The 25,314-nt window shown below is 38.8% G+C and overlaps 2 protein-coding genes across 2 annotated transcripts in view; both read right to left on the reverse strand.

The window, feature by feature from the left end:
• Nucleotides 1-25,314, reverse strand: part of LOC124167687 (follicle-stimulating hormone receptor-like) — a 573,602-nt gene that overhangs the window by 211,719 nt on the left and 336,569 nt on the right. The gene's annotated exons all lie outside the window — the stretch shown is intronic.
• LOC124167688 (jerky protein homolog-like) lies at nt 22,462-24,984 on the reverse strand. The gene is made up of 2 exons (XM_046545675.1): nt 22,930-24,984; nt 22,462-22,570 (listed from the first exon to the last, which is right to left on the reverse strand). Exon 1 carries the CDS (start codon nt 24,641-24,643, stop codon nt 22,949-22,951), a length of 1,695 nt encoding a protein of 564 aa, XP_046401631.1. The 5' UTR covers nt 24,644-24,984; the 3' UTR covers nt 22,462-22,570; nt 22,930-22,948.

Here is a 25,314-nt window from a genome sequence, read left to right on the forward strand (position 1 = left end):
GTTGAAAACCACATGCCAAACACCCTAGAGGTGGTTAGGCTGCGTGAGTTTTAGACGGTGATTGCGAGGCCCTTTATATATTCTCCCCAGAGAAAGGATAGAAATTTTTTTAAGAATACGTTAACTATGGCACTGACAAGTATTCTTTGAATTTGTCACACATAAATGCTCACATCTACTACTCAGTCCTCTTTCAGCCATTGCAGCAAAGTTCTTTGTAGATACGGACTCTAAAGCGCAAAAAAAAATGCACCCCATTAATGACCATCCAAAATGTCGTGCAATTTGCATTATACAGGAAGGGTTGCAGGAATGAAGGCGATGTCGGAAATTCCGATCTGGACTCTCAGCCTAATGAAAGTCGGTCAAGACTAGCTTGGGTTTCGAGCAGGAAACAAAAAATTAGCTAGTCTAAAGGATAACTCCAAAACAAACATAATTTTTCCATGGGCATATGAGACAGCAATTCATACAATGAACTTAATCCGTCTTTGCCGAAATTCTGAGCATTAATCGGAACAGTACAATAGTATCAATACTGTACATTGATACTAACCAATGTTGCCCGGATCTTGGTAAGATTTCGATCGAATAAAAATCTAGCTGGAGGAATCGAGCTGGAGGTGGAGTATTTATAGCTGTAAAGAATTCAATCATCAGCCAAGCTGTAACCGTAACAGAGACCAGGGTTGAATCTTGAATCGTTGAGTTAATAAATGAACAATATAGTTGTCCCAAGCCGCCACGAAGGAAGCGTTCAGGAATGCATTCGCTAATTTTAAAAGAAAAACACTAGTAGAGCAGTTACGGAATAACCCAAGAGCATCATGGTTTTATGTTCGGGAAGTTGAAGGTAAAACGATCGATTTTTTCCACGATCAATAAGAAATTATAACGGTAGCGATAGACGCATAAGTAGATTAAATGACTTGTAGTGTAACCTATTAACCTTTGTAAAACTTAATGCGTGCTGCATGCTGGTGATTTATCACCCCGTGCCAAACACCCTAGAGGTGGCTGGCAGGTTATTATGTAGATGTAGATGAACACACCGTATTCAGCTTATTAATTAAACACCTAGACGCGCAAAACTTTAATGAGAGGTCAACATGGATTCAGGAAGCGCAGATCATGTGAAACCTCAATAATCATCTATCGTGGAATAAAATATATTCGGGAAATAATAGGTATTAAGTAAATTGGGTTTTGTACAAAAAATACTAGGAAAGGGCGACGACAAAGTGAAATACGACGGCCATTCAATAAGTTTTTAGAAAAGGTAATAAAATCAAATTATACTGGGTCATTTGTTTTACATTGTTCATTATAGTCTTCTTTTATCAATATACATTTGTCAAGCATTTTGACCCGTCTTGAAAATTTAGAAACATGCATTAATGTTTAAGTAAGTTATAAGCTACAATATAACTCATGTAATCTATTTGTGAGTTCTAATGCTGTCTGTGGTGTCTCTTATAAATTGTGGAAAAAATTCTGAATCTGTCTGTTCCACAGTCTATCTCTCATATATTATTTTTATGATTCGATGTACGTAGTATGCTGGCGTTGGTAGGATATGTCTACTTTCGCCAGAAAATACATGTCTCTTGAATTTATCAATTAGGCTGTTTATTTTTCAGTCTGCGGTCTTATAGAGATTTCCATTCGAGTTTATCGATGAGGTATTAACACTGACACATTGATTGGTGAATATAGTCCAGTGGCTAGTGTACTGGAACACCATGCTAAAATTCCATGTTCAATTCTCACCGGTGATCATTTTTTGGAGCCGAGTGGAAGGCATAAACCAGAGGCTGCGTCGTTTCTGCACGGACATCGGAGCCTCCTTCGTGGACCTTAGGCCGGCAATCCGATCGTGTCGGATCCCTCTGAACCGTTCGGGAGTCCATTACACGGCCGAGTCGGCTAGTCGTGTAGCGAGTAGCATATTTGAGCACTGTAGGTCTTTTTTAGAGTAGAGAGTAGGGCAGAGTGTAGATATATTGGTGGGTTGAAAAATAAAGGGGTAAGTTCAAAACTTTTCACAGACAAAAATTCTTCCAGAAATGAGAATAGAGAAGTAGAAAGAAAAATCAGCGTTTCAGGTATTACATTTAAGCACGAAAAGCGTCAGTCGAGCAATACATTCAAAGGCAGTCAAGGCTCAAGTCATTTTGATAGTGAGACAACAACAGATGCATTTCCATTTATCAGCGGTATAGAGCCTGTGAATAGTCTATTCGACAAAAGCAAATCAGAATTATTCCCGAATCGCAATAATTCTACTTCCGAAGTTTTAATCGTGGCTGTAGTTAATTGCCGTAGTTTAAGAAATAAGATTCCCGAATTCCACCATTTAATTCATAGCACGAAGTGTAACGTCATTTTTGGAACAGAAAGTTGGCTAACAGATGATGATTCAGACAATGAGATCTTCCCAAAATCGTTCACTGTTTATCGGAAAGATAGAATTAATCGAGTTGGGGGCGGAGTTTTTATAGCTGTAAAGAATTCAATCGTCAGCCAAGCGATAACCGTAACTGAGACCAGCGTTAAATCTGTGTGGTGTTTAATTAAATGTCCAAAATTCAAAACTATTTTATTATGTTCGTATTACAGACCACCTAACTCAGATATAACGTCAATGTTGGATTTTCAAAATCAAATAAACAGCGTAGCATCCAAGTATCCTGAAAGAATCTTGATTGTGGGTGGAGATTTCAACGTACCTTCTATAGATTGGGAGACTTATAGCTTCATTCCTGGTGGGAGGGATAAAGTGATCTGCGAGGCTTTATTGCACACTTTTACATCTAATTCATTGTTTCAAATAGCATCCGCACCAAACAGAGGAGAAAATATTCTTGATTTATTAGCGACAAATATACCACATCAGGTAATAAACGTTGGCACTGTCGAAGGAATAAGTGACCATAGGGTAGTAACTGCAAAGTTTTCTCTAAATACCGCTGTAAACTTTAAAAAAGAGCGTAAAGTTTTCATTTTTAAAAGAGCTGATTTTGATGGGTTTAAGAGTCATCTGAAAAATGCTTTCCCCGAGTTTCAAGAATCAGTATATACTTGGAAAGCTTTTCTTTCGCTCGTAACTTCGGGAATAAATAGCTACATCCCTAGTAAAATAGTAAAAGAAGGCAGCGAACCGAGATGGTACGACGCGGAAGTGAGAAAATCATTGAGGCGACAGAGGGCGTGTCATGCTAAAATGAAAAAAGTCAGCACGGATTTATCCGCTAATGAACGCGAGCTAATAATTAAAAAATATAGGATGACTAAAGCTGCCACGAAGGAAGCGTTCAGGAATGCGTTCACGAATTTTAAAAGAAAAACACTAGTAGAGCAGTTACAGGATAAACCAAAAGCATTTTGGTCATATGTTAGGGAAGTTCAAGGTAAACGATCTACCGTATGTTCGCTGAGAAACGGCAATGGAGATGTGTTGACAAGCAGTTACGATAAAGCCAATTTATTAAATTCATACTTTAAGAGCGTGTTCACGGAGCCTTCCGAAAACTCACCCGAGACCGATGACAATCCCTGTATACATAAGATGCCAGCTATTGACATTAGTACGCTCGGAATAGACAATATATTGAAATCGCTTAGTCCAAATAAATCACCCCGTCCAGACGAAATCCCTTCTCGCGTATATAAAGAACTAGCCTCAGAAATTGCCCCCTACTTGCAGTTAATATTCAGTAAATCCATCAAGCAACACGAAGTACCTAATGACAGGAAAATCGCTAATGTAACGCCAATATTCAAAAGTGGAGACAAGGAACAGCCATCTAATTACAGGCCGATATCTTTAACGTCCATCTCTTGCAAAGTCCTTGAACACATCGTAGTCAGCTCGGTAATGAAACACCTAGACGCGCAAAACTTATTAATGGGAACTCAACATGGATGCAGGAAAAGCAGATCGTGCGAAACTCAGTTAGCGCTTTTCGCCCACGATATTTTAGTCTCCGCGGAAGACAACATTCCAGTAGACGCGATTTTTCTTGATTTCAAAAAGGCATTTGATAAAGTACCCCACGGAAAGTTAATAATAAAACTGAAATCTTATGGTCTAGACGAAGATGTCATTTCCTGGATTAGAGAATTTTTGAGCGACCGCGTCCAAAGAGTAGTATTAGACGGTGCAGTCTCCAATGAGGTTAGAGTCACTTCTGGCGTTCCTCAGGGTAGTGTCATTGGCCCACTCCTATTCCTTCTTTATATAAACGACATTGGCGAAGTAGTGCAGAGTAAGTTACGATTATTTGCAGACGACGCTGTAGTTTACAGAGAAATCCATTCCAGCAAAGATATAGATGAACTTACGAATGACCTTGCTGCTATCCAAGCTTGGTGCGATGCTTGGCAGTTAGAATTAAATTTGGAAAAATGCGTCGTAATGAATTTCTGGAAGAAGAATAACTCCCTGCAGCGTAACTATATCATTCGGGGCACCCAGTTAAAGGCAGTTGAATCCGTGAAATATCTAGGGGTTAGACACAATAATGATCTATCGTGGAATAAACATATTCGAGAAATAACCGGTAAAGCTAATCGTAAAATGGGTTTTGTTAAAAGAATATTAGGAAAGTGCGACGACAAAGTGAGAGAAATTAGCTACTTTTCCCTCGTTAGACCACATTTGGAATACGCTGCCAGTGTTTGGGACCCTCATTAAAAAGGCTTAATAACAGAGTTAGAACGCGTGCAAAGAAGAGCTGCCAGGTATGTGAAAGGTCGTTACGATAGTCTTGTTAGTGTAACTGACCTCTTAGATAAACTCGGATGGGAATCTCTGTCGGACCGTAGATTGAAAAATAGACTAAACCTTTTAGATAAATTCAAGAGCAGTGTCTTTTCTGACGAAGTTAACCATATCTTGCGGACGCCAACGTACTACGGAAGATCAGATCATATAAATAAAATAAGAGAGATAGATTGCAGAACAGACAGATTCCGAATGTCATTTTTTCCACGATCAATAAGAGATTATAACGGCAGCAATAGAACTCGTAAATAGATTGCATGACTTGTATTGTAGCCTACTAACCTATGTAGAACTTAATGCATGTTTCTGAATTTCTATTCTATATTCTATTTCTAACAGCATATAGTAGTACTTATAGTTTGTTATTATACGGGACGTTTTTTGGACGGTGTGGTGTGCATGTGGGAGTCCAAATGCATGCTGGTGATTGATCACCCCCTGCCAAACACCCTAGAGGTGGCTCGCAGGGTATTGTGTAGATGTAGATGTAACAAGATTAACAAGAAGTAAAGAATTTTACCGTACCCGGCAGCGCCTCTTTGAATGAATGGTCATTAATGGGGTGCATTTTTGTCAGCACTTAAGATTCCTTATATACAAAGAACTTTACCGCAATTTTATTTCATTTCTCTGGAGAAAATACGTAAAGGGACTCGCAGTCACCGTTTAAAGCTCACACAACCTATCCACCTATCGGGTGTTTTTTGACTTTTTGAAGTAGTTCGACTGCTTTAACCCTTCAATATCCGACTTAGGGAATAATTGACCCTTTATCTCGAAGCAGGTTATCTAATCGGAGACTATGTGGAACTGAAGGTAAATTAACTGAGGCCTTGGCGTGCAAATGAGCGGTACTAGATGGCAAAATCATGCTCGTAACTCATTCAAACAGCCCGCTACTTAGCCCATTCCAAAGCGCTGTTGTCATTTTCCGGTGGTCCACAGCCACGTGTTTAGCAAAGTTAACAAAATCGTTATTTTTCATCGCAGAATCACGCTTCAAAGACGTACTTGATCGCACGATTGACAGGAGTACTATGCAAACAGTCATTTTTTGATTATTGGATTGATTGATTGATTTCCAAATTGCAGTCATAGCGGTCACTTTTTGGGAGGGAGGCCCCCCGCTGGGAGGGTCCAAGACATGGGCCAGCGAGGGCGAACGCGTCGAGGAAAGGGTTGAGAATTAAGGACCCTACGGAGGGTGTACCACGCCCATCTTCGGACTACCTGCTCCATGTCCCCACCAAACGCACCTTAACCGAAAGTTATTTTCCCTGTTATTGAACGGAACTCTAACTTTGATCACGAAGAGAATATATTAATGGCGATGGTTTTTGATCACAGAAGGCACATTAGAGAGCTAGGGCTAAAAAGAGTATTTAAAGCCAGACAGACTTAACCAAAAGGCAAACCTATCGTAAACTTCATTACTCCTACCACGAACTTCAAAATAACTGACTATATAGAATTGATTGACTGGAATGTAGTCAAATTATCTACTCCACCTCTTCTTATGAGAATAATTACTAATGAAGAAATAGCTTCTTTCATTTAATCTGGGGATAAACAAGATTGGGATATTATAACTTCCCATATCAAACGCAAGCAATGGAGCCGTGTGTGAAATTGGTAACGGAGGCATCCCTTAAGCTTTGTGGCTATCGATCCAGAGATGGATTTATTAGGGCTAATTCAAATCAAGGTCCATTATGCCAGACCTTACCACTAAATCGCAGTACAAAGTAGTTTTCAAAAGTTCAAATTTAAAAGAAGGACAAAAAATTTAAATATTGTAGAAGCAGTAACCCTCATTGGTTGGATGAATGGAGGGTGTGGGTAGAACTCAAAGTGCAGCCACCTCTCCGCGGTGAGTTCTGGATTGTTTAAATATTATTAAATCATATATAAACAAAGGAAGAGCTGCATAATCAAACATGTATTTTAGACTAAAATATTACCATAAGTTATTATGACACAACTCTGAAAAACCGGCTAAATTGAAACATTTATACATTTTTAATGATCTTGTGCGATCGGTAATAACAGTTAAAAGCCATAAAAATGCATATATAAATAATAACCTATGCTATTTGTAATCATTTTTTTGCTACAGCGTTAAAAGATATTAATTTAATTTAATTTTTTTACAACGGAAAAAAAAACAATTTTTTTTAATTTTTGTCATTTTTTCAGGTGCTTTGCGGGATCGGAAGATGACGTCCGATTTTAATAATTCTTTTTTTGTTTTTCTTGTACTAACGTATCGCAACTTTTCCGCACTATTACGACACGAAATTTGGAACTTGAGTTTTTTCGCACCACCCTAATATGCATGCCTGTTAAACCTACTTCCCATAGCACAGCCGGAGATTTGCAGATAGTGGTTGTTATTAAAAGAGAAGGCATTGTGGGTGAGAATGAAATGGGAAAGATCAAGAAGAAATTCAGTGCTAGGGTTTTGAGGGGTGGGTCGTAATGAAAGATAGTGGCGGAGAGCAGCGAGTCCCTCAGAATGAGGGATTGAAGTGTAAAGTGAGGTTACATGAATAGTGGCCATGATAATGGGCTGATTGGGGGGGAGGGAAATGGAATTGAGTTTAGAAAGGAAGTCATAAGAATCTTTGATGTATGAAGGTAGGGACTGAACGAAGGGTTGGAGATAGAAATCAACGAAGGCCGAGATGCGCTCCGTAGGAGAGTCTCGAGAGGAAACTATGGGGAATTTTAGGAGAGCATTGTGAATACTTTCCGGCGCCTGATGTCTTGTGTGGGAATTCCAAAAAACCTTCCAACGGAGATTACGGCAAAATTTCAAAATGTCCGTGAGAAGAGTGGTGGGGTTGATCCTAGGCGTTGGAGAGAAAGAAAGCCCGCGGTTGAGGACAGAAATTTCGGCGGGGCTGAGCTCAGAGGAAGAAAGGTTTACCACCTGCTGGTCGGTAGATTCCAATGGGTCCTGGTTATTAGGGTCAGTTGGCTTGGGAACGGAAAGCCGGGTGGGGCGCAAGGGGGCTGCTGCTGGTCGCAGTGGAGGTGGGGGTGGAGTGGGTAGGTTGTAAAGGGTAGCCAGGTCCGGTTTAATGCCTATGAGTGGAGGGGGGGCTTTTGGGGGTGCTGAGAGACGTAGAGGAAGGGATAGGCCATTTCGGAAATGCGACAAGTAAAGAGAAGAGAGTTTGTGTAGTGACAACTCGCGTTTTTTCTCGAGAGAATGGTGCGCAGTAACTAGAATAGTATTAACTTGCCGCCCCATAGTTTCCTGATTTGGCTGATATTCTTAGTCAAGCAGTGCAGATTGTATCCCCTTTTTACTCCCTTACCCTCGGCGTCAAAGATGACGGCTATAACCATATTGGTTCATGGAAAAGAACGGTATATGTAGTCATGCGAGAAGGAATTGTTCTGCCTGATTCCTTCCTTGTCGAAATTGGAGATACACCGCATCGAATTTTCATTGAACATAATGACCACAGATGTTATACTTGCAATAAGCATGGTCATATTTCCAAAGATTGCCCACATTCCCTATTTTCACTGGCGGAAGAAGAAACCAACGAGGAGATTGATGCTACAGAGCGGCTAAAAATTCCCGCTCCACCCCACCTTATCCTGAACCACAATCCCTCTCCGTTTCGGGAATCGCACAGCTATCCACCATAAACCCTGACCCCGTGCCTTTGTCATTGCATGCAGAACCCTCAACCTCTAAAAATCTTCCTGGTCAAGAAAAGGAAAAAGATCCCCCTAGTATCACTGTTCAGTCACAATCACCTTCTCGTGACTTAATATCCGAGTCTCATGAGAGGGACTCTGATAGTCAATCTTTTTGCTCCCTTTCACTCCCTCTGAATGCTGAGGATCTTTATGGTGATCCTGATATTGGCACAGCTTCTTTACTGGACAGGACGGGTAAGAGGAAGAATCCTGACGATCACCGAAGTACGAGGGAGCCCGGTGGATCGCCGCAGAGGAAGAAGGGGAGTAAAGTTAAAAATCCAGACTTTGAGGGTCTCAGACAGATTGAAGAGTTCTATTTTGAACATCCTGATTTCAGTTCAATACCCTATCCTCGATTAGAAAAATATTTATCCGGGGTAAAGCGGATGGATCCGCAAAGGAAGGCCAAAGAACTTCTCCTTGATGAGGAGGAACTGTTAAATACGTTAAAAGAAATTTGTGGAAATTTGTGAAGGGAAAAATTGTGAAGGAACAAGCTTTAAAAAATAGACTTCACAGGCTTGTCAGTGCTTTGTCAATAGATAAGAGGTAACTACCCTTCATCGATTTTTACACACATTTATTTATTTATTTATTTAATTTTTAACTATTTATTTATTTATTCGTACATAGCACTGCAGGAATAGGAGAGGATGCATGAGATTACATTCATGACCTTGAATGTGCGTTCAGTACGGAGCCAATATAAGTGGGCTCAGTTGTCGTTGTTTATGAATAAGCATAATCCCGACATACTTCTCATACAAGAGGCAAACACTGACTTTCCCACAATGCCTTCATTACCAAATTACACTTCTTACTTTAGCACACCTGTTATTCCTCATGTCGGTGTTGCCTTTGCGATTAAAAATAATATTGGAATGTCCTCTCTTTCGACCAAGGTTATTTTCCCAGGTCATGCTCTGGGTTTATGTATGACCATAGCGTATCCAGAACGTCACACGTTTTTGCTGGTGACTTATTATGGGCCTCATGATCAAGACCGTGCAGTAGAGCTGGTACATGAGGTGAATAGGTACATAGAGGCGGCCTATTCACAATCAAGAAACCGTAACATTTGGGTTGTGGTAGGAGGAGATTTTAACTGCACCATGGCTCCTTCTATAGATAGATCATCTGGAATAGAGACACATGCTAGGTATGTCTCAAAATTGAGGCAGTTGATTAATCAACATCGACTCGTAGATGTTTGGCGAAGACTTGAACCTAATAAGCCTGGCTTCACCCATTTTTATCACCGAGGTGTACATACTGCATCAAGGTTGGATAGATTTTATATGACGGACACCAGAGTGCAGTCAGTGCATAAAATATGCATTGAATTTAGCTTTTCGGACCACAGAGCTGTGTCAATGCGCCTCATCATTTCAGATAGGAAGAAACATTTTCCTTACTGGCGATTTGATAATGCTTTGCTTGAAAATGATAAATACTGCTCCTATGCAAAGCTTTTGATCAAATCAATAGCAGACACACAGGTCCATAAAAATCCATGCGAAGCTTGGGAGCTTCTCAAACAGGAGATAAAAGAGCATGCTGTTACTTACAAAAGAGGATTACGAATGAACTTATCCGCCGAGACCGAAGAAGGTTATTATACTCGTGAGGCTAAAGCCATTGTGGCAAGAGCCGGTTTGGAAAACATCATTACGAATGATTCGCCCTCAGCGACACACCTAGCCAAATGGGCTTCTGGAACACAACCAAAGCCAATCCAGAAACTAAAGATTGATGGCCAGTGGGTTGAAGACCCAGAGATTTTGGCTGCTAACTTGCATACGCATTTAAAAAATGTTTTTGGCTCAGAGTTAAATATCTCTGAAGACGTCTCAAGTCAAAATAATTTTTACTCTACTCTTGATCTGATCGAGGAAAATAACTCTTTTCACTTGGAAGCTACACTAGAACCCAATGAGCTATTTAACGCTCTCATGGGTCTCAAGAAAAACAAATCCTCTGGAATAGATGGCTTAACAACAGAGTTTTATTTAAAATTCTGGAGGGAATTAGAAAAACCCTTTCTCTCAATGTTGAATGCGAGCTTCGCACGTGGAAAATTGCCTCGATCTACATCTACGGCCTTACTTGTAATGATACTCAAGATAAAAAATGTTGAAACACTAAATGACCTAAGGCCTTTGTCAATCACAAATTGTGATTACAAAATCATTGCGAAATGTCTATCCAATAGGTTATCTCAGGTAATTTCCACAATTATATCCGCCGAGCAATCCTATTGTGTGCCTGGCAGAACGATATTCGATGCAATTTCGACAACACGTGACATTATTCGATGCTATAACGAAAGTGGTGAACCTCTGGCTGTGCTATCCTTAGACCAGGAAGAGGCCTTTGATAAAGTCAATCATCAACATCTTTTTCGGGTATTTACCAAGATTGGTTTTGGTTCTTCTTCTTTTACTAATATGATACAGACCTTGTATAATGGTGCGGAATGCATGGCCAGGGTGGCTAATTGCATAACTGCTCCATTTCCATTCAAAGTAGGGATTCGACAGGGCTGCCCCTTGTCAGGTCAGCTCTATGCTCTGGCTTTTGAGCCTTTCATCAGAAAGCTCAAAACTGACTTGCAACCAATTGAAATAGGGAATATTATAAAATCCAGAATTATTTGTAGCGTCTATGCTGATGACATTAATATTTTCATCACTAGGGAATGCGATTTTAATAAGGTATTAAGCATATTTAAGGCCTTTTAAAAAATTTCGGGTGCTAAGCTTAATCTCAATAAATGTAACAGTCTCTGGGTTGGTCGATGGAAAATCCGGGTAGACCGTCCTCTAGGCGTTGCATGGTCGACTAGAGGTTTGAAATGCCTTGGTGTCTGGATTGATACTGACCCCATACGCGGAGATGCTAAAGTTGAGGAGGAAATAGATACGAAGTTAAAAGAGACAATGAACAGATGGAAAGTGAGAACTGGTTCAATGTCCTTGAGAGGGAGAGTACTGGCTTGTAACCAGTTTATTGCTCCAAGAATATGGCATGTACTTCAGGTTTTTACCCCGGGATCAGCCATGGTGAGGAGACTACAATCCTTACTGGTTGACTTCGTGTGGAATGGCAGGAAGCACTGGATTCGTGCAAATGTAGTGACTGCACCCATAAACGGAGGCGGCCGTGGGCTCGTAGACTTGGCCACAAAAATAATGGCATTTAAATTCCTTACAGCACAACGTCTATTATTAGAAAAGGATATCAGCCCTTGGAGAGCTCTTGCGTTGCAAAGAATGGAAGCAACCTCGGGCACTGGAAAGTAGGGGTAAATTGCCGATCCTGGCACATGACGTCACAGCTTCATCTACCTCAAATATCTTCCACATTTGAATAGATAATTTTTTTCTTTAAACGGCATAGCTGTCAACATTTTATTATCCTTCGAATGCAACCATCGAATTTTCGAAGGCTCATCCATGGCCCATAGTAAGGGTACTAGGGTATCCAATTTGAAGAGTTAGCGTTTTGACAGTTATTACAGAAAATGTTCCTCTTTCATCATTATACACGGGTCACTGATTATATTTTACGAATTCAAACTGAAAGTCTCTAAAAGTGAATGCCGATCCTGGCACATGACGTCACAGCTTCATCTACCTCAAATATCTTCCACATTTGAATAGATAATTTTTTTCTTTAAACGGCATAGCTGTCAACATTTTATTATCCTTCGAATGCAACCATCGAATTTTCGAAGGCTCATCCATGGCCCATAGTAAGGGTACTAGGGTATCCAATTTGAAGAGTTAGCGTTTTGACAGTTATTACAGAAAATGTTCCTCTTTCATCATTATACACGGGTCACTGATTATATTTTACGAATTCAAACTGAAAGTCTCTAAAAGTGAATGCCGATCCTGGCACATGACGTCACAGCTTCATCTACCTCAAATATCTTCCACATTTGAATAGATAATTTTTTTCTTTAAACGGCATAGCTGTCAACATTTTATTATCCTTCGAATGCAACCATCGAATTTTCGAAGGCTCATCCATGGCCCATAGTAAGGGTACTAGGGTATCCAATTTGAAGAGTTAGCGTTTTGACAGTTATTACAGAAAATGTTCCTCTTTCATCATTATACACGGGTCACTGATTATATTTTACGAATTCAAACTGAAAGTCTCTAAAAGTGAATGCCGATCCTGGCACATGACGTCACAGCTTCATCTACCTCAAATATCTTCCACATTTGAATAGATAATTTTTTTCTTTAAACGGCATAGCTGTCAACATTTTATTATCCTTCGAATGCAACCATCGAATTTTCGAAGGCTCATCCATGGCCCATAGTAAGGGTACTAGGGTATCCAATTTGAAGAGTTAGCGTTTTGACAGTTATTACAGAAAATGTTCCTCTTTCATCGTTATACACGGGTCACTGATTATATTTTACGAATTCAAACTGAAAGTCTCTAAAAGTGAATGCCGATCCTGGCACATGACGTCACAGCTTCATCTACCTCAAATATCTTCCACATTTGAATAGATAATTTTTTTCTTTAAACGGCATAGCTGTCAACATTTTATTATCCTTCGAATGCAACCATCGAATTTTCGAAGGCTCATCCATGGCCCATAGTAAGGGTACTAGGGTATCCAATTTGAAGAGTTAGCGTTTTGACAGTTATTACAGAAAATGTTCCTCTTTCATCGTTATACACGGGTCACTGATTATATTTTACGAATTCAAACTGAAAGTCTCTAAAAGTGAATGCCGATCCTGGCACATGACATCACAGCTTCATCTACCTCAAATATCTTCCACATTTGAATAGATAATTTTTTGCTCTAAACGGCATTGCTGTCAACATTTTATTATCCTTCGAATGCAACCATCAAACTATCTCAGACTTATTCAGGGTCCAAAGTAAGGATACCAGGGTATCTTATTTGAGGAGTAAGCGTTTTGTCAGTTACTACAGAAAATGTTCCTCCTTTGTCGCAATGTACGAATCACTGATTATCTTTTACGTATTCAACCGGTAAGCCTCAAAAGGTGCATGCCGAAGTTGGTATATGACGTGACAGCAGCATCTAACTTTAATATCTTCCACGTTTCAATAGATAAATGTATGCTTTAGATGGCATAGCTGTTAGCATTATATTATCTCTCGGATGAAACAATTAAATTTTCTCAGACCCTTGAGGCTCCATTGCCAGGGTGCAAGGGTACCCCTATTTCACGATATATCGTTTTGACGTGTATTACAGAAAATGCTCATCCTTAAAGCTAATAAACGAAACCATACTTTGTATTAACATTTCTGTTCTCTAACATTAATACTTTCTATTCTAATATTCCAAATTAGTATTGAATTTTTCACTGTTTTTAAAATCGAAAGATCATCTCCATCATTCTAATGCAACTTTTAACATATTTAAGGGTTATTTTTCTGGGTAAATAAATTAAGAAATAAATAATACATTTTTCATTCAATTTGTTATTTTTTTATTAATTTACGTACATAAAACTTTTTTTCCCCGTTTAAGTTGTGAAAAAATACTCCCCCTTCAGTCATCCTGAACATCCGGGGATAGTATAGATTTCTCTCTCCCCAATTATAATTAATTAGGGTCAACAACTAATCTCCGTATCGGGTACTAATCCTCTCCATCCGATACTTCACCCATCCTCCAACTCTTACTTCTTGAGGAAGGTGAACACCTCCAGTACATCTTGTAGTCTTCTCCTTAACAATCACTGCCAGAATAAATGGATAGACTAAATATCAGATATTTGATAAATTAGATACATTATCATATATTTCATAACGAAAAAGAAATAAACCCTTTTAAATGAGTAGGAAAGGCTCGCCGTGTTGGTGAGGGTATGGGGTGGTGGTCGTGTAAGAGGTACCGGTCATGGTAGTGGAGGGGATTTCCATCCTTCCAAAACAAAAGGAAGAGAATAAATTAACATCATATTGAACAATGAGATTTAAGAACTCCGACTCATTCTTTCATTATCTGTAATATTTTTTGTTGAAGAAACAGATCTCATTAATTATTTCATTGATTATTATAGCAATAAATTATACTTTTCTTCCTCCCAACTCGTGAAATTCCGTATATTTCACTCATAATCAACTTAAAGTTGAATCTCAACGTTTACAACACTCATAAATAACACTTTTCACCCATTTCCGCGAAACACCGCATGGAAACAGTTGAGTACATTTCTTCTTTATTTTAGGTATTCTAGTTGACATTTTTTACCATTTCCTTTCCTTTCTTAGCTCTGCAACTTTTTCTAGTAAGATTTAGGGGTAGGGGATATCAAAGGGGTCATGACTCCGTAACTATCTATGCAGTTATGCCTTTGATTGTTGAAATACAAGTGTCCTCCATATTAGATGAGTATTATTATTATTTTTTTAATTAGAGGAACCATTACCTCACAATACTGCGTCAAACTCGGGTGCTTATACTTATGACGTGGGAGGTCAACGAAGATGACAAATATGCGTCGAAAAGTCGGAAAAGATATTAAAAAAATTGACCCAACCTCAATATAAACCAGAAGCATCACAAATAAACTAGAGATACGTGTAAATAGCACCTTCATTTTAATTTTATAGCACTTACAATTATAGTTTAAAGCATTGTGCAGCGTCTTTCTTTTCTTTTTTCATTATAAATTATCAGTAGATGACGACAAAGTGCGGTGAAACACGGTTATTTGAAAAAATACGGAACAGTTTTATTTATGTGTTGAAAAAAATTAATTAAGGAATAAGGTATATACTAAACTATCTCACCCCCAGTGAACTTCGTACCCCCTGATAATCAATGAACGGATTCAAAACACCATATATAAATCAAGAACGGTTGTACTGATTTTAATAATTTTTGAATTATTATAAAAATATTAGTATTACAATGGCTTGTTAGAAAGACATTTTTATTTATTCCATATACGTTGGGAAACTTAACTTGCCCGTTCTTGGGGTAAGCTTACATAACGCTAGACCGATGCTTGATTGACGTAACAATCTCGTGAATAGGCCCTAAGGAAGAGCATTAATATGTTATGACTTATGGCGCGCTATAGTTTTAACTCGGTTAGGTAAAGTGCACCACGTAAATGTACCCCATGTGTAAACGTACCTCTGTCTACCTTACACATTCGGGTCTATTCCATTGAGCCAAGCACCTTCTGATATACAAGGCAAAACACAAAATGTTATCGTCGTATAGATCGCTAACGATCTTTGGTAGCGTTTTTAATAACCGTAGTCAAGGTCACAGTCTGAAAAAAAACATTCTCAGGAAGAAAGGTAAAGAGGGAGAAATGCTTCTAGATTCCAATTGGTGAACTCGCCGATTTTTGCGCCTTTTAGACGGAAGCGTGCGAAAATGGGCTGGCGGGGGCGGCGGTGTAGCCTGTATGGTCTAATTTAAGTCTCAGTCAATTAGCAGTAAGATTCAGCAGAGCATTTCAACAGAGCTCGTGACTAAATTTACGAATTTTACCATCGAAAAGACAAATTTGCTGATTAAACATCATAAAAGTCCAGTCATCACGCCTATGTCGCAATTATTCACGTGCATCGCATCAATATGCATTTATCACATTAGCGATTTTTTTACGTATCACTACAAATAACTTATTAGTCATGAAGCACACTCGTTAGTTCAGAATGTAGTTACCCATTTCCTGTCGTTTCTCATTGTTCTCCAAGCTCTCATGCTTTCACTTATTCTGTTTTTATTTTGCTAACTATGTCAAAAAATTGAAGTATTTTCTCAATTATCATTAGGTTACATCCATGCTAGTAATCACTTATTTATTCGAAAAGTCAATGGTTTTCATTACAAAATTAAGCGCAATCTTCTACCATAATCAACGTATTCTAATGTGCGTCATCCTAATGAGATTTTTTTTATTTTGATATTTCGTACAGATAATTTCTATCATAATTTTTGTTACGCATCTCCAGCTTAATTTAACCAATTCCACAAGCAATATAAGTGTTATGCGTCATCAAAATGGTATGTGAGAGTAGTTTCAATCAAGGCAATGCTGTTTCCTGCTCCGAATTCGATCATTATAATGTAAAATTTTAGAGCTCAGGTCTACAAGCTCCTAACATGATCCCACAAATCCATGCAAATATATTTTAGACGTCAATTTACGGGAAAAAATCTATTTCACATTCATTTATAGCGATTAATTTACCCACTGGAGGCGCTCCAAGCCCCCACCCCCCGCACTCCCTCAAAGCTATTATTTCTTAGCTTACCATGATCTAACCTTCATGTGATCCGGATGCGTCATGCGTCTTTCAAACAAAAAATCTCTAGAACTTGTTAGCTTTATTTAAGTGATGGAGTCACAGATGGATACCACTTATTTCTCTCGAATAGTCAGCAAAATATGGTCCAAACTGGAGGCAAAATATCAATAAAGTTCAAAGCTCATGCCCTAGAGACATAGGAGTAGGAATAATTAACGTAGTTGAGTCATTATCAAGGATTCTGACTATGGAAAACATAAGTGACTTTTATTCATCTAATCAATGAACAGGTAACTTAATTCTTTAAAAGTAGTTTATATATTTTTAGCCGTCATGGATCATATGTTGACATGTGCACTGTTTGATTTCCATTTCTTCAATCAATTTAAATAATTATCTCCAAACTTCTTTGCAATACTCTGTGATTAGAATTTTTTGGTAAATATTGTTGTGTCCGTAGACGTCCAGTCGCTCTCGTTGCGGCTCGTGAGAGAACAGGATGCGTTCCAAGTGTAAAAGGACGAGTATTCCGCTCCACAATTGTCAGTTTTTGGTCCAAGGCCGAATCTTAACCTGCGGAGCACTAGCCTCCCAGTGAACTAGAGAGTAGGAGACTCTAACTAAGACGGTTATAAATTCGTTAAGTGCTTTGACGTCTTGACCCTGATCTCTCCCAAGCTCCTCCGGTTGTAGCCCGGACGGTCCGTAACCCCGATTTTCAGGGTCCTGTCGTGGTCATGGCAGGGATGCGACAATATTTTATTCCAATTAAAAGATCAGCATTGCTTAGCAAAACAAAATTCCATTACGTCAAACGCAGGTAATTTACAATACATATAACTATAATGAAGTATATTATGAAGAATATTTAGATAGTTTATCTTCAGCTTTTTATTTCAGGGTATGTTTTTTTCACGGAGCCTTGATATTGAAATTTTCACTTTAACCAATTTGTTATACTTGTAGTAACTTGAGTTTTTATAAACCAAAGCTCCCAAGGCACATACCATTTTAATCATCGGAATAAATGGAAATGACAGTGACGGGGATTTGGTTTTCTCGGTGACAACTAACGCCATCTATAACTATGTATCTGAACAAGGTCGTTAGGCCCACGGATAGAACGTTACGCTAATAATACATAGGAGTAATGCACATGAATTGAATCGAATGATCATTAATCGGGTAAAACAAATTTTATCGGAAGGAATAGTTTTATTTTTCAATCGCTTCGTGCAACGTGATTGGTTGGATATTTCACCATCCCCTCCAGGACCAACCTCCTATTTTTGTCGAGCATAAATGAAGGGGTAAAGGCTAGAACTCCATCAGTGTGTGGTCCAAGGCGTCGCTGGTGAAATATCCAACCAATCACGTTGCACGAAGCGATTGAAAAATAAAACTATTCCTTCCGATAAAATTTGTTTTACCCGATTAATGATCATTCGATTCAATTCATGTGCATTACTCCTATGTATTATTAGCGTAACGTTCTATCCGTGGGCCTAACGACCTTGTTCAGATACATAGTTATAGATGGCGTTAGTTGTCACCGAGAAAACCAAATCCCCGTCACTGTCATTTCCATTTATTCCGATGATTAAAATGGTATGTGCCTTGGGAGCTTTGGTTTATAAAAACTCAAGTTACTACAAGTATAACAAATTGGTTAAAGTGAAAATTTCAATATCAAGGCTCCGTGAAAAAAACATACCCTGAAATAAAAAGCTGAAGATAAACTATCTAAATATTCTTCATAATATACTTCATTATAGTTATATGTATTGTAAATTACCTGCGTTTGACGTAATGGAATTTTGTTTTGCTAAGCAATGCTGATCTTTTAATTGGAATAAAATATTGTCGCATCCCTGCCATGACCACGACAGGACCCTGAAAATCGGGGTTACGGACCGTCCGGGCTACAACCGGAGGAGCTTGGGAGAGATCAGGGTCAAGACGTCAAAGCACTTAACGAATTTATAACCGTCTTAGTTAGAGTCTCCTACTCTCTAGTTCACTGGGAGGCTAGTGCTCCGCAGGTTAAGATTCGGCCTTGGACCAAAAACTGACAATTGTGGAGCGGAATACTCGTCCTTTTACACTTGGAACGCATCCTGTTCTCTCACGAGCCGCAACGAGAGCGACTGGACGTCTACGGACACAACAATATTTACCAAAAAATTCTAATCACAGAGTATTGCAAAGAAGTTTGGAGATAATTATTTAAATTGATTGAAGAAATGGAAATCAAACAGTGCACATGTCAACATATGATCCATGACGGCTAAAAATATATAAACTACTTTTAAAGAATTAAGTTACCTGTTCATTGATTAGATGAATAAAAGTCACTTATGTTTTCCATAGTCAGAATCCTTGATAATGACTCAACTACGTTAATTATTCCTACTCCTATGTCTCTAGGGCATGAGCTTTGAACTTTATTGATATTTTGCCTCCAGTTTGGACCATATTTTGCTGACTATTCGAGAGAAATAAGTGGTATCCATCTGTGACTCCATCACTTAAATAAAGCTAACAAGTTCTAGAGATTTTTTGTTTGAAAGACGCATGACGCATCCGGATCACATGAAGGTTAGATCATGGTAAGCTAAGAAATAATAGCTTTGAGGGAGTGCGGGGGGTGGGGGCTTGGAGCGCCTCCAGTGGGTAAATTAATCGCTATAAATGAATGTGAAATAGATTTTTTCCCGTAAATTGACGTCTAAAATATATTTGCATGGATTTGTGGGATCATGTTAGGAGCTTGTAGACCTGAGCTCTAAAATTTTACATTATAATGATCGAATTCGGAGCAGGAAACAGCATTGCCTTGATTGAAACTACTCTCACATACCATTTTGATGACGCATAACACTTATATTGCTTGTGGAATTGGTTAAATTAAGCTGGAGATGCGTAACAAAAATTATGATAGAAATTATCTGTACGAAATATCAAAATAAAAAAAAATCTCATTAGGATGACGCACATTAGAATACGTTGATTATGGTAGAAGATTGCGCTTAATTTTGTAATGAAAACCATTGACTTTTCGAATAAATAAGTGATTACTAGCATGGATGTAACCTAATGATAATTGAGAAAATACTTCAATTTTTTGACATAGTTAGCAAAATAAAAACAGAATAAGTGAAAGCATGAGAGCTTGGAGAACAATGAGAAACGACAGGAAATGGGTAACTACATTCTGAACTAACGAGTGTGCTTCATGACTAATAAGTTATTTGTAGTGATACGTAAAAAAATCGCTAATGTGATAAATGCATATTGATGCGATGCACGTGAATAATTGCGACATAGGCGTGATGACTGGACTTTTATGATGTTTAATCAGCAAATTTGTCTTTTCGATGGTAAAATTCGTAAATTTAGTCACGAGCTCTGTTGAAATGCTCTGCTGAATCTTACTGCTAATTGACTGAGACTTAAATTAGACCATACAGGCTACACCGCCGCCCCCGCCAGCCCATTTTCGCACGCTTCCGTCTAAAAGGCGCAAAAATCGGCGAGTTCACCAATTGGAATCTAGAAGCATTTCTCCCTCTTTACCTTTCTTCCTGAGAATGTTTTTTTTCAGACTGTGACCTTGACTACGGTTATTAAAAACGCTACCAAAGATCGTTAGCGATCTATACGACGATAACATTTTGTGTTTTGCCTTGTATATCAGAAGGTGCTTGGCTCAATGGAATAGACCCGAATGTGTAAGGTAGACAGAGGTACGTTTACACATGGGGTACATTTACGTGGTGCACTTTACCTAACCGAGTTAAAACTATAGCGCGCCATAAGTCATAACATATTAATGCTCTTCCTTAGGGCCTATTCACGAGATTGTTACGTCAATCAAGCATCGGTCTAGCGTTATGTAAGCTTACCCCAAGAACGGGCAAGTTAAGTTTCCCAACGTATATGGAATAAATAAAAATGTCTTTCTAACAAGCCATTGTAATACTAATATTTTTATAATAATTCAAAAATTATTAAAATCAGTACAACCGTTCTTGATTTATATATGGTGTTTTGAATCCGTTCATTGATTATCAGGGGGTACGAAGTTCACTGGGGGTGAGATAGTTTAGTATATACCTTATTCCTTAATTAATTTTTTTCAACACATAAATAAAACTGTTCCGTATTTTTTCAAATAACCGTGTTTCACCGCACTTTGTCGTCATCTACTGATAATTTATAATGAAAAAAGAAAAGAAAGACGCTGCACAATGCTTTAAACTATAATTGTAAGTGCTATAAAATTAAAATGAAGGTGCTATTTACACGTATCTCTAGTTTATTTGTGATGCTTCTGGTTTATATTGAGGTTGGGTCAATTTTTTTAATATCTTTTCCGACTTTTCGACGCATATTTGTCATCTTCGTTGACCTCCCACGTCATAAGTATAAGCACCCGAGTTTGACGCAGTATTGTGAGGTAATGGTTCCTCTAATTAAAAAAATAATAATAATACTCATCTAATATGGAGGACACTTGTATTTCAACAATCAAAGGCATAACTGCATAGATAGTTACGGAGTCATGACCCCTTTGATATCCCCTACCCCCTAAATCTTACTAGAAAAAGTTGCAGAGCTAAGAAAGGAAAGGAAATGGTAAAAAATGTCAACTAGAATACCTAAAATAAAGAAGAAATGTACTCAACTGTTTCCATGCGGTGTTTCGCGGAAATGGGTGAAAAGTGTTATTTATGAGTGTTGTAAACGTTGAGATTCAACTTTAAGTTGATTATGAGTGAAATATACGGAATTTCACGAGTTGGGAGGAAGAAAAGTATAATTTATTGCTATAATAATCAATGAAATAATTAATGAGATCTGTTTCTTCAACAAAAAATATTACAGATAATGAAAGAATGAGTCGGAGTTCTTAAATCTCATTGTTCAATATGATGTTAATTTATTCTCTTCCTTTTGTTTTGGAAGGATGGAAATCCCCTCCACTACCATGACCGGTACCTCTTACACGACCACCACCCCATACCCTCACCAACACGGCGAGCCTTTCCTACTCATTTAAAAGGGTTTATTTCTTTTTCGTTATGAAATATATGATAATGTATCTAATTTATCAAATATCTGATATTTAGTCTATCCATTTATTCTGGCAGTGATTGTTAAGGAGAAGACTACAAGATGTACTGGAGGTGTTCACCTTCCTCAAGAAGTAAGAGTTGGAGGATGGGTGAAGTATCGGATGGAGAGGATTAGTACCCGATACGGAGATTAGTTGTTGACCCTAATTAATTATAATTGGGGAGAGAGAAATCTATACTATCCCCGGATGTTCAGGATGACTGAAGGGGGAGTATTTTTTCACAACTTAAACGGGGATGAAAAGTTTTATGTACGTAAATTAATAAAAAAATAACAAATTGAATGAAAAATGTATTACAGTAGAAGATCGATAATCCGGAATGCGTGGGACCAGACCCTTTCCGGATTAAAGATATTTCCGGTAAATAGATCTGTTCCCTGGATGCAGGCAACACTGCAATACGGAAAATATTTTTTTCCGGAACGTGCATTGGCATCAACAGAAATGATGTATTGCTGAGTAAGGGATCAAGAAAAACTCAATAAAATTCATGATGAAAGGCGTGAGAATCTTGGATATTTATTGAATATATATTATGGTGAGAATCTTGGATATCTATTTGCCATCTGTGATTAAAAAAAGGTTCAAAACATTTGAAAATATTCTTCGTCCGTAAATCGCAGAGGTACTCTTGATAAGGCCAACTGTAAATGAAATAAATATGGCAAATAATATTTTTACAATCCGACTGGAATATCAACATTTTGCCTCTCCGTATTTTTCAACATGCAGCTATCGCAAATTCCATGTCGTTTTCACGACTACTAGCATACATTTATCGGTAATTATCAAATCCTCCGATCGGAGGTAATCCCACTTCGAGTACGTTACCGTAAATAACAATCGAATTTGAATGTTAATTCTTCAATTTAATATTAATAGTCGCAGCTAATCTTTTAAGGGCGGAAAACGCGAGTATTTTGGAAAATCTACTTGGCATTAACTTCATAAACAACGCGTTCCCTAGCGGCATGAATCCCGAAAAATTGAAAAAATTGCTTACCATTACGTCCATTGGATATTTATTTGCCATGGGTGGAGTGGCACGCAGTATCTGTGGCAGCAACATCCGCGCACTTGGTTGTTGGTGCGTTCTTCATGAGGTCGGTAAGTTTGACCTGTTTCCAGCGGCTGCGTCTCTCTTGTATTAAATTGTTTTTCAACCTATGCATGTGTAATACCTCCATATCGTTGGAAGAAGAGGGCCTCTGCTCCAAGTACTTTATGAGTTTTTCTGCATAAGTGATTGCGTCCGACGTAGTAATTTTCTCCTCATCAGAGCTGCAGTCACTGTCGGTCACGTCTTCATCAACTGTCGAACCCGTGACTGCATCCATTATCTCTCCATCGGTCAAGCTTTGGTACACTGGGGCATTATTGTCGCAGGCATTCCATTCTTTTAGATCTTCATCACTTATGTCGGCATCCAGCTCTTTCACAAAATTTATAAAATGAGAAACGGGATCATTCGACGGACCCTGGAAGCCATCAAATTCTGGTATGTCGTCAGTTTCCTCACAGCGGTTTTGAAAATCCGGCAGCAAATTACTCCAACATCTTTTCAAAACCTGGGGAGTAACCTTATCCCACGCTTCGGCAATACACCATACTGCATTTTTAAGGGTAAATTCCTTCTTAAATTCTTCATAGGAGAAAGCAGTGTCACGGTTGATGATATTTTTCATAACTTCACTTCGATAGTGACACTTAAGGCTATTTATTATCCCCTGATCAAGTGGCTGGATTAGAGCAGTACAGTTCGGCGGCAAAAAAGACACTATAACATTCTCCTCGACGAGAGTTTCTGCTGGAGGATGAGCAGGGCAGTTGTCCAACAACAATAAAATTTTTGCATTTTCAGGCAGTCCAAGAGCCTTGAAATTTTTTCGGACCTCTTTGACAAAGTTAGTATGAAACCATTCCTTAAATAATTCTTGCGTAATCCAAGCTCGCTTATTGGCTCTGTAAATCACAGGAAACTGGTGTATACCCTTAAATACGCGTGGTTTTGCACTTTTACCGATGACCATGAGCTTGCATTTATGGCTCCCGGCAGCATTGGAACAGGCTGCGATGGTGACCCTTTCCATTGATTCTTTCGCTCCGCTCGCAGTCTTTTCATCGCGGCAAACGAACGTATTTCGGGGAAGACAGCGCCAGAACAATCCAGTCTCGTCCATGTTGTAAATCTGATCCGGTGAAAGATTATGTTCATCCACCAACTTTGCCAGCTCATTGACGTAATCTTCCGCAGCATCGTGATCTGCTGACAGTTTTTCTCCGGTAACCTTCAGATATCGAATGCCATGGCGCTGTTTAAATTTTTGTAGCCACCCTGTCGTATATTCGCACGGTGACGTGATTTGTAATTCCTTGTGGAAATATTTAGCTTTTTCCATTATTATTCCTCCGGAAATTGGAACTCCTTCACTTCGTCGCTGCCGGAACCATTCGTATACCACCTTATCCACTTCATTGTTACTCGGCCCCCGTATATTTCTTCTTTTGGAAATTCCGGCCAACGAGTCAGACTCCGAAACGAACTGCAAAAGTTTTTCTCTCTGTCCCTTAATGTCATAAATGGTCGATTGCCCGACACCATACTCCTCACGAAGCTTTAACACACTAACACCTCGATCCAATTTTTTCAATAACTCCACTTTTTGTTGAAGGGAGAGAGTTTTCCTCTTTCTCTTGGATCCGATCGCTGCTTCCATGACCAATAGAGATGAAAATCAATCTATTGCAGGGTTATTCACTTAACGACACAAACTGCACAACGCTATCTGATGGCAAACGCCTTGTTACTGAAGCTGAAAAGAACTGACAACGAGACCCACGGAGTTACATTATGTTGCGAGAACTATTTCACGTGACCGACAAGGCGTGTCATTGGGACATTGTGAGTCATTTTTGACCTGCGGCGAATACAATGTCTTTGGGAGAAGGGTGGAGTGGTGCAGTCGACGTTTTCGACCAGTCCGCATGACTCATAGGGAGAGTCTTAGGGCCTCGCGGCGGGGGTCGCCCGCCCAACGACCAACTCGAGAATGCAATGCATGGTGACCTTTCATTTTTCTCTTGGATTTAATTATCGCAATCTCAGGTTCAACCGCGGGTCATTAGGAAGGGTTAAATATGTTTTGAGAACATCTACTTGTGAAAAGGGATTGCCATATCCAATATTAAAACTACTAAAGGGCTCCCGCGATTGAAGCAACTGGTAATTTCGCTCGTAGATTTTCAAAAAAGGCAAATTTCTGATCGGAAAATAGTGCTTTCACCAGGGAATATGCCAGCTGAAAAAATGTGTTTTAAGCAATACGTTGATTCTCACTGCTGCAAAATGAGCGCATGCAGATTAAAGACGTCGATAGAATTCCTCTTC

This window comes from Ischnura elegans, chromosome 11 (genome assembly GCF_921293095.1).
Source record: "Ischnura elegans chromosome 11, ioIscEleg1.1, whole genome shotgun sequence".
NCBI classification, from domain to species: domain Eukaryota; kingdom Metazoa; phylum Arthropoda; class Insecta; order Odonata; family Coenagrionidae; genus Ischnura; species Ischnura elegans.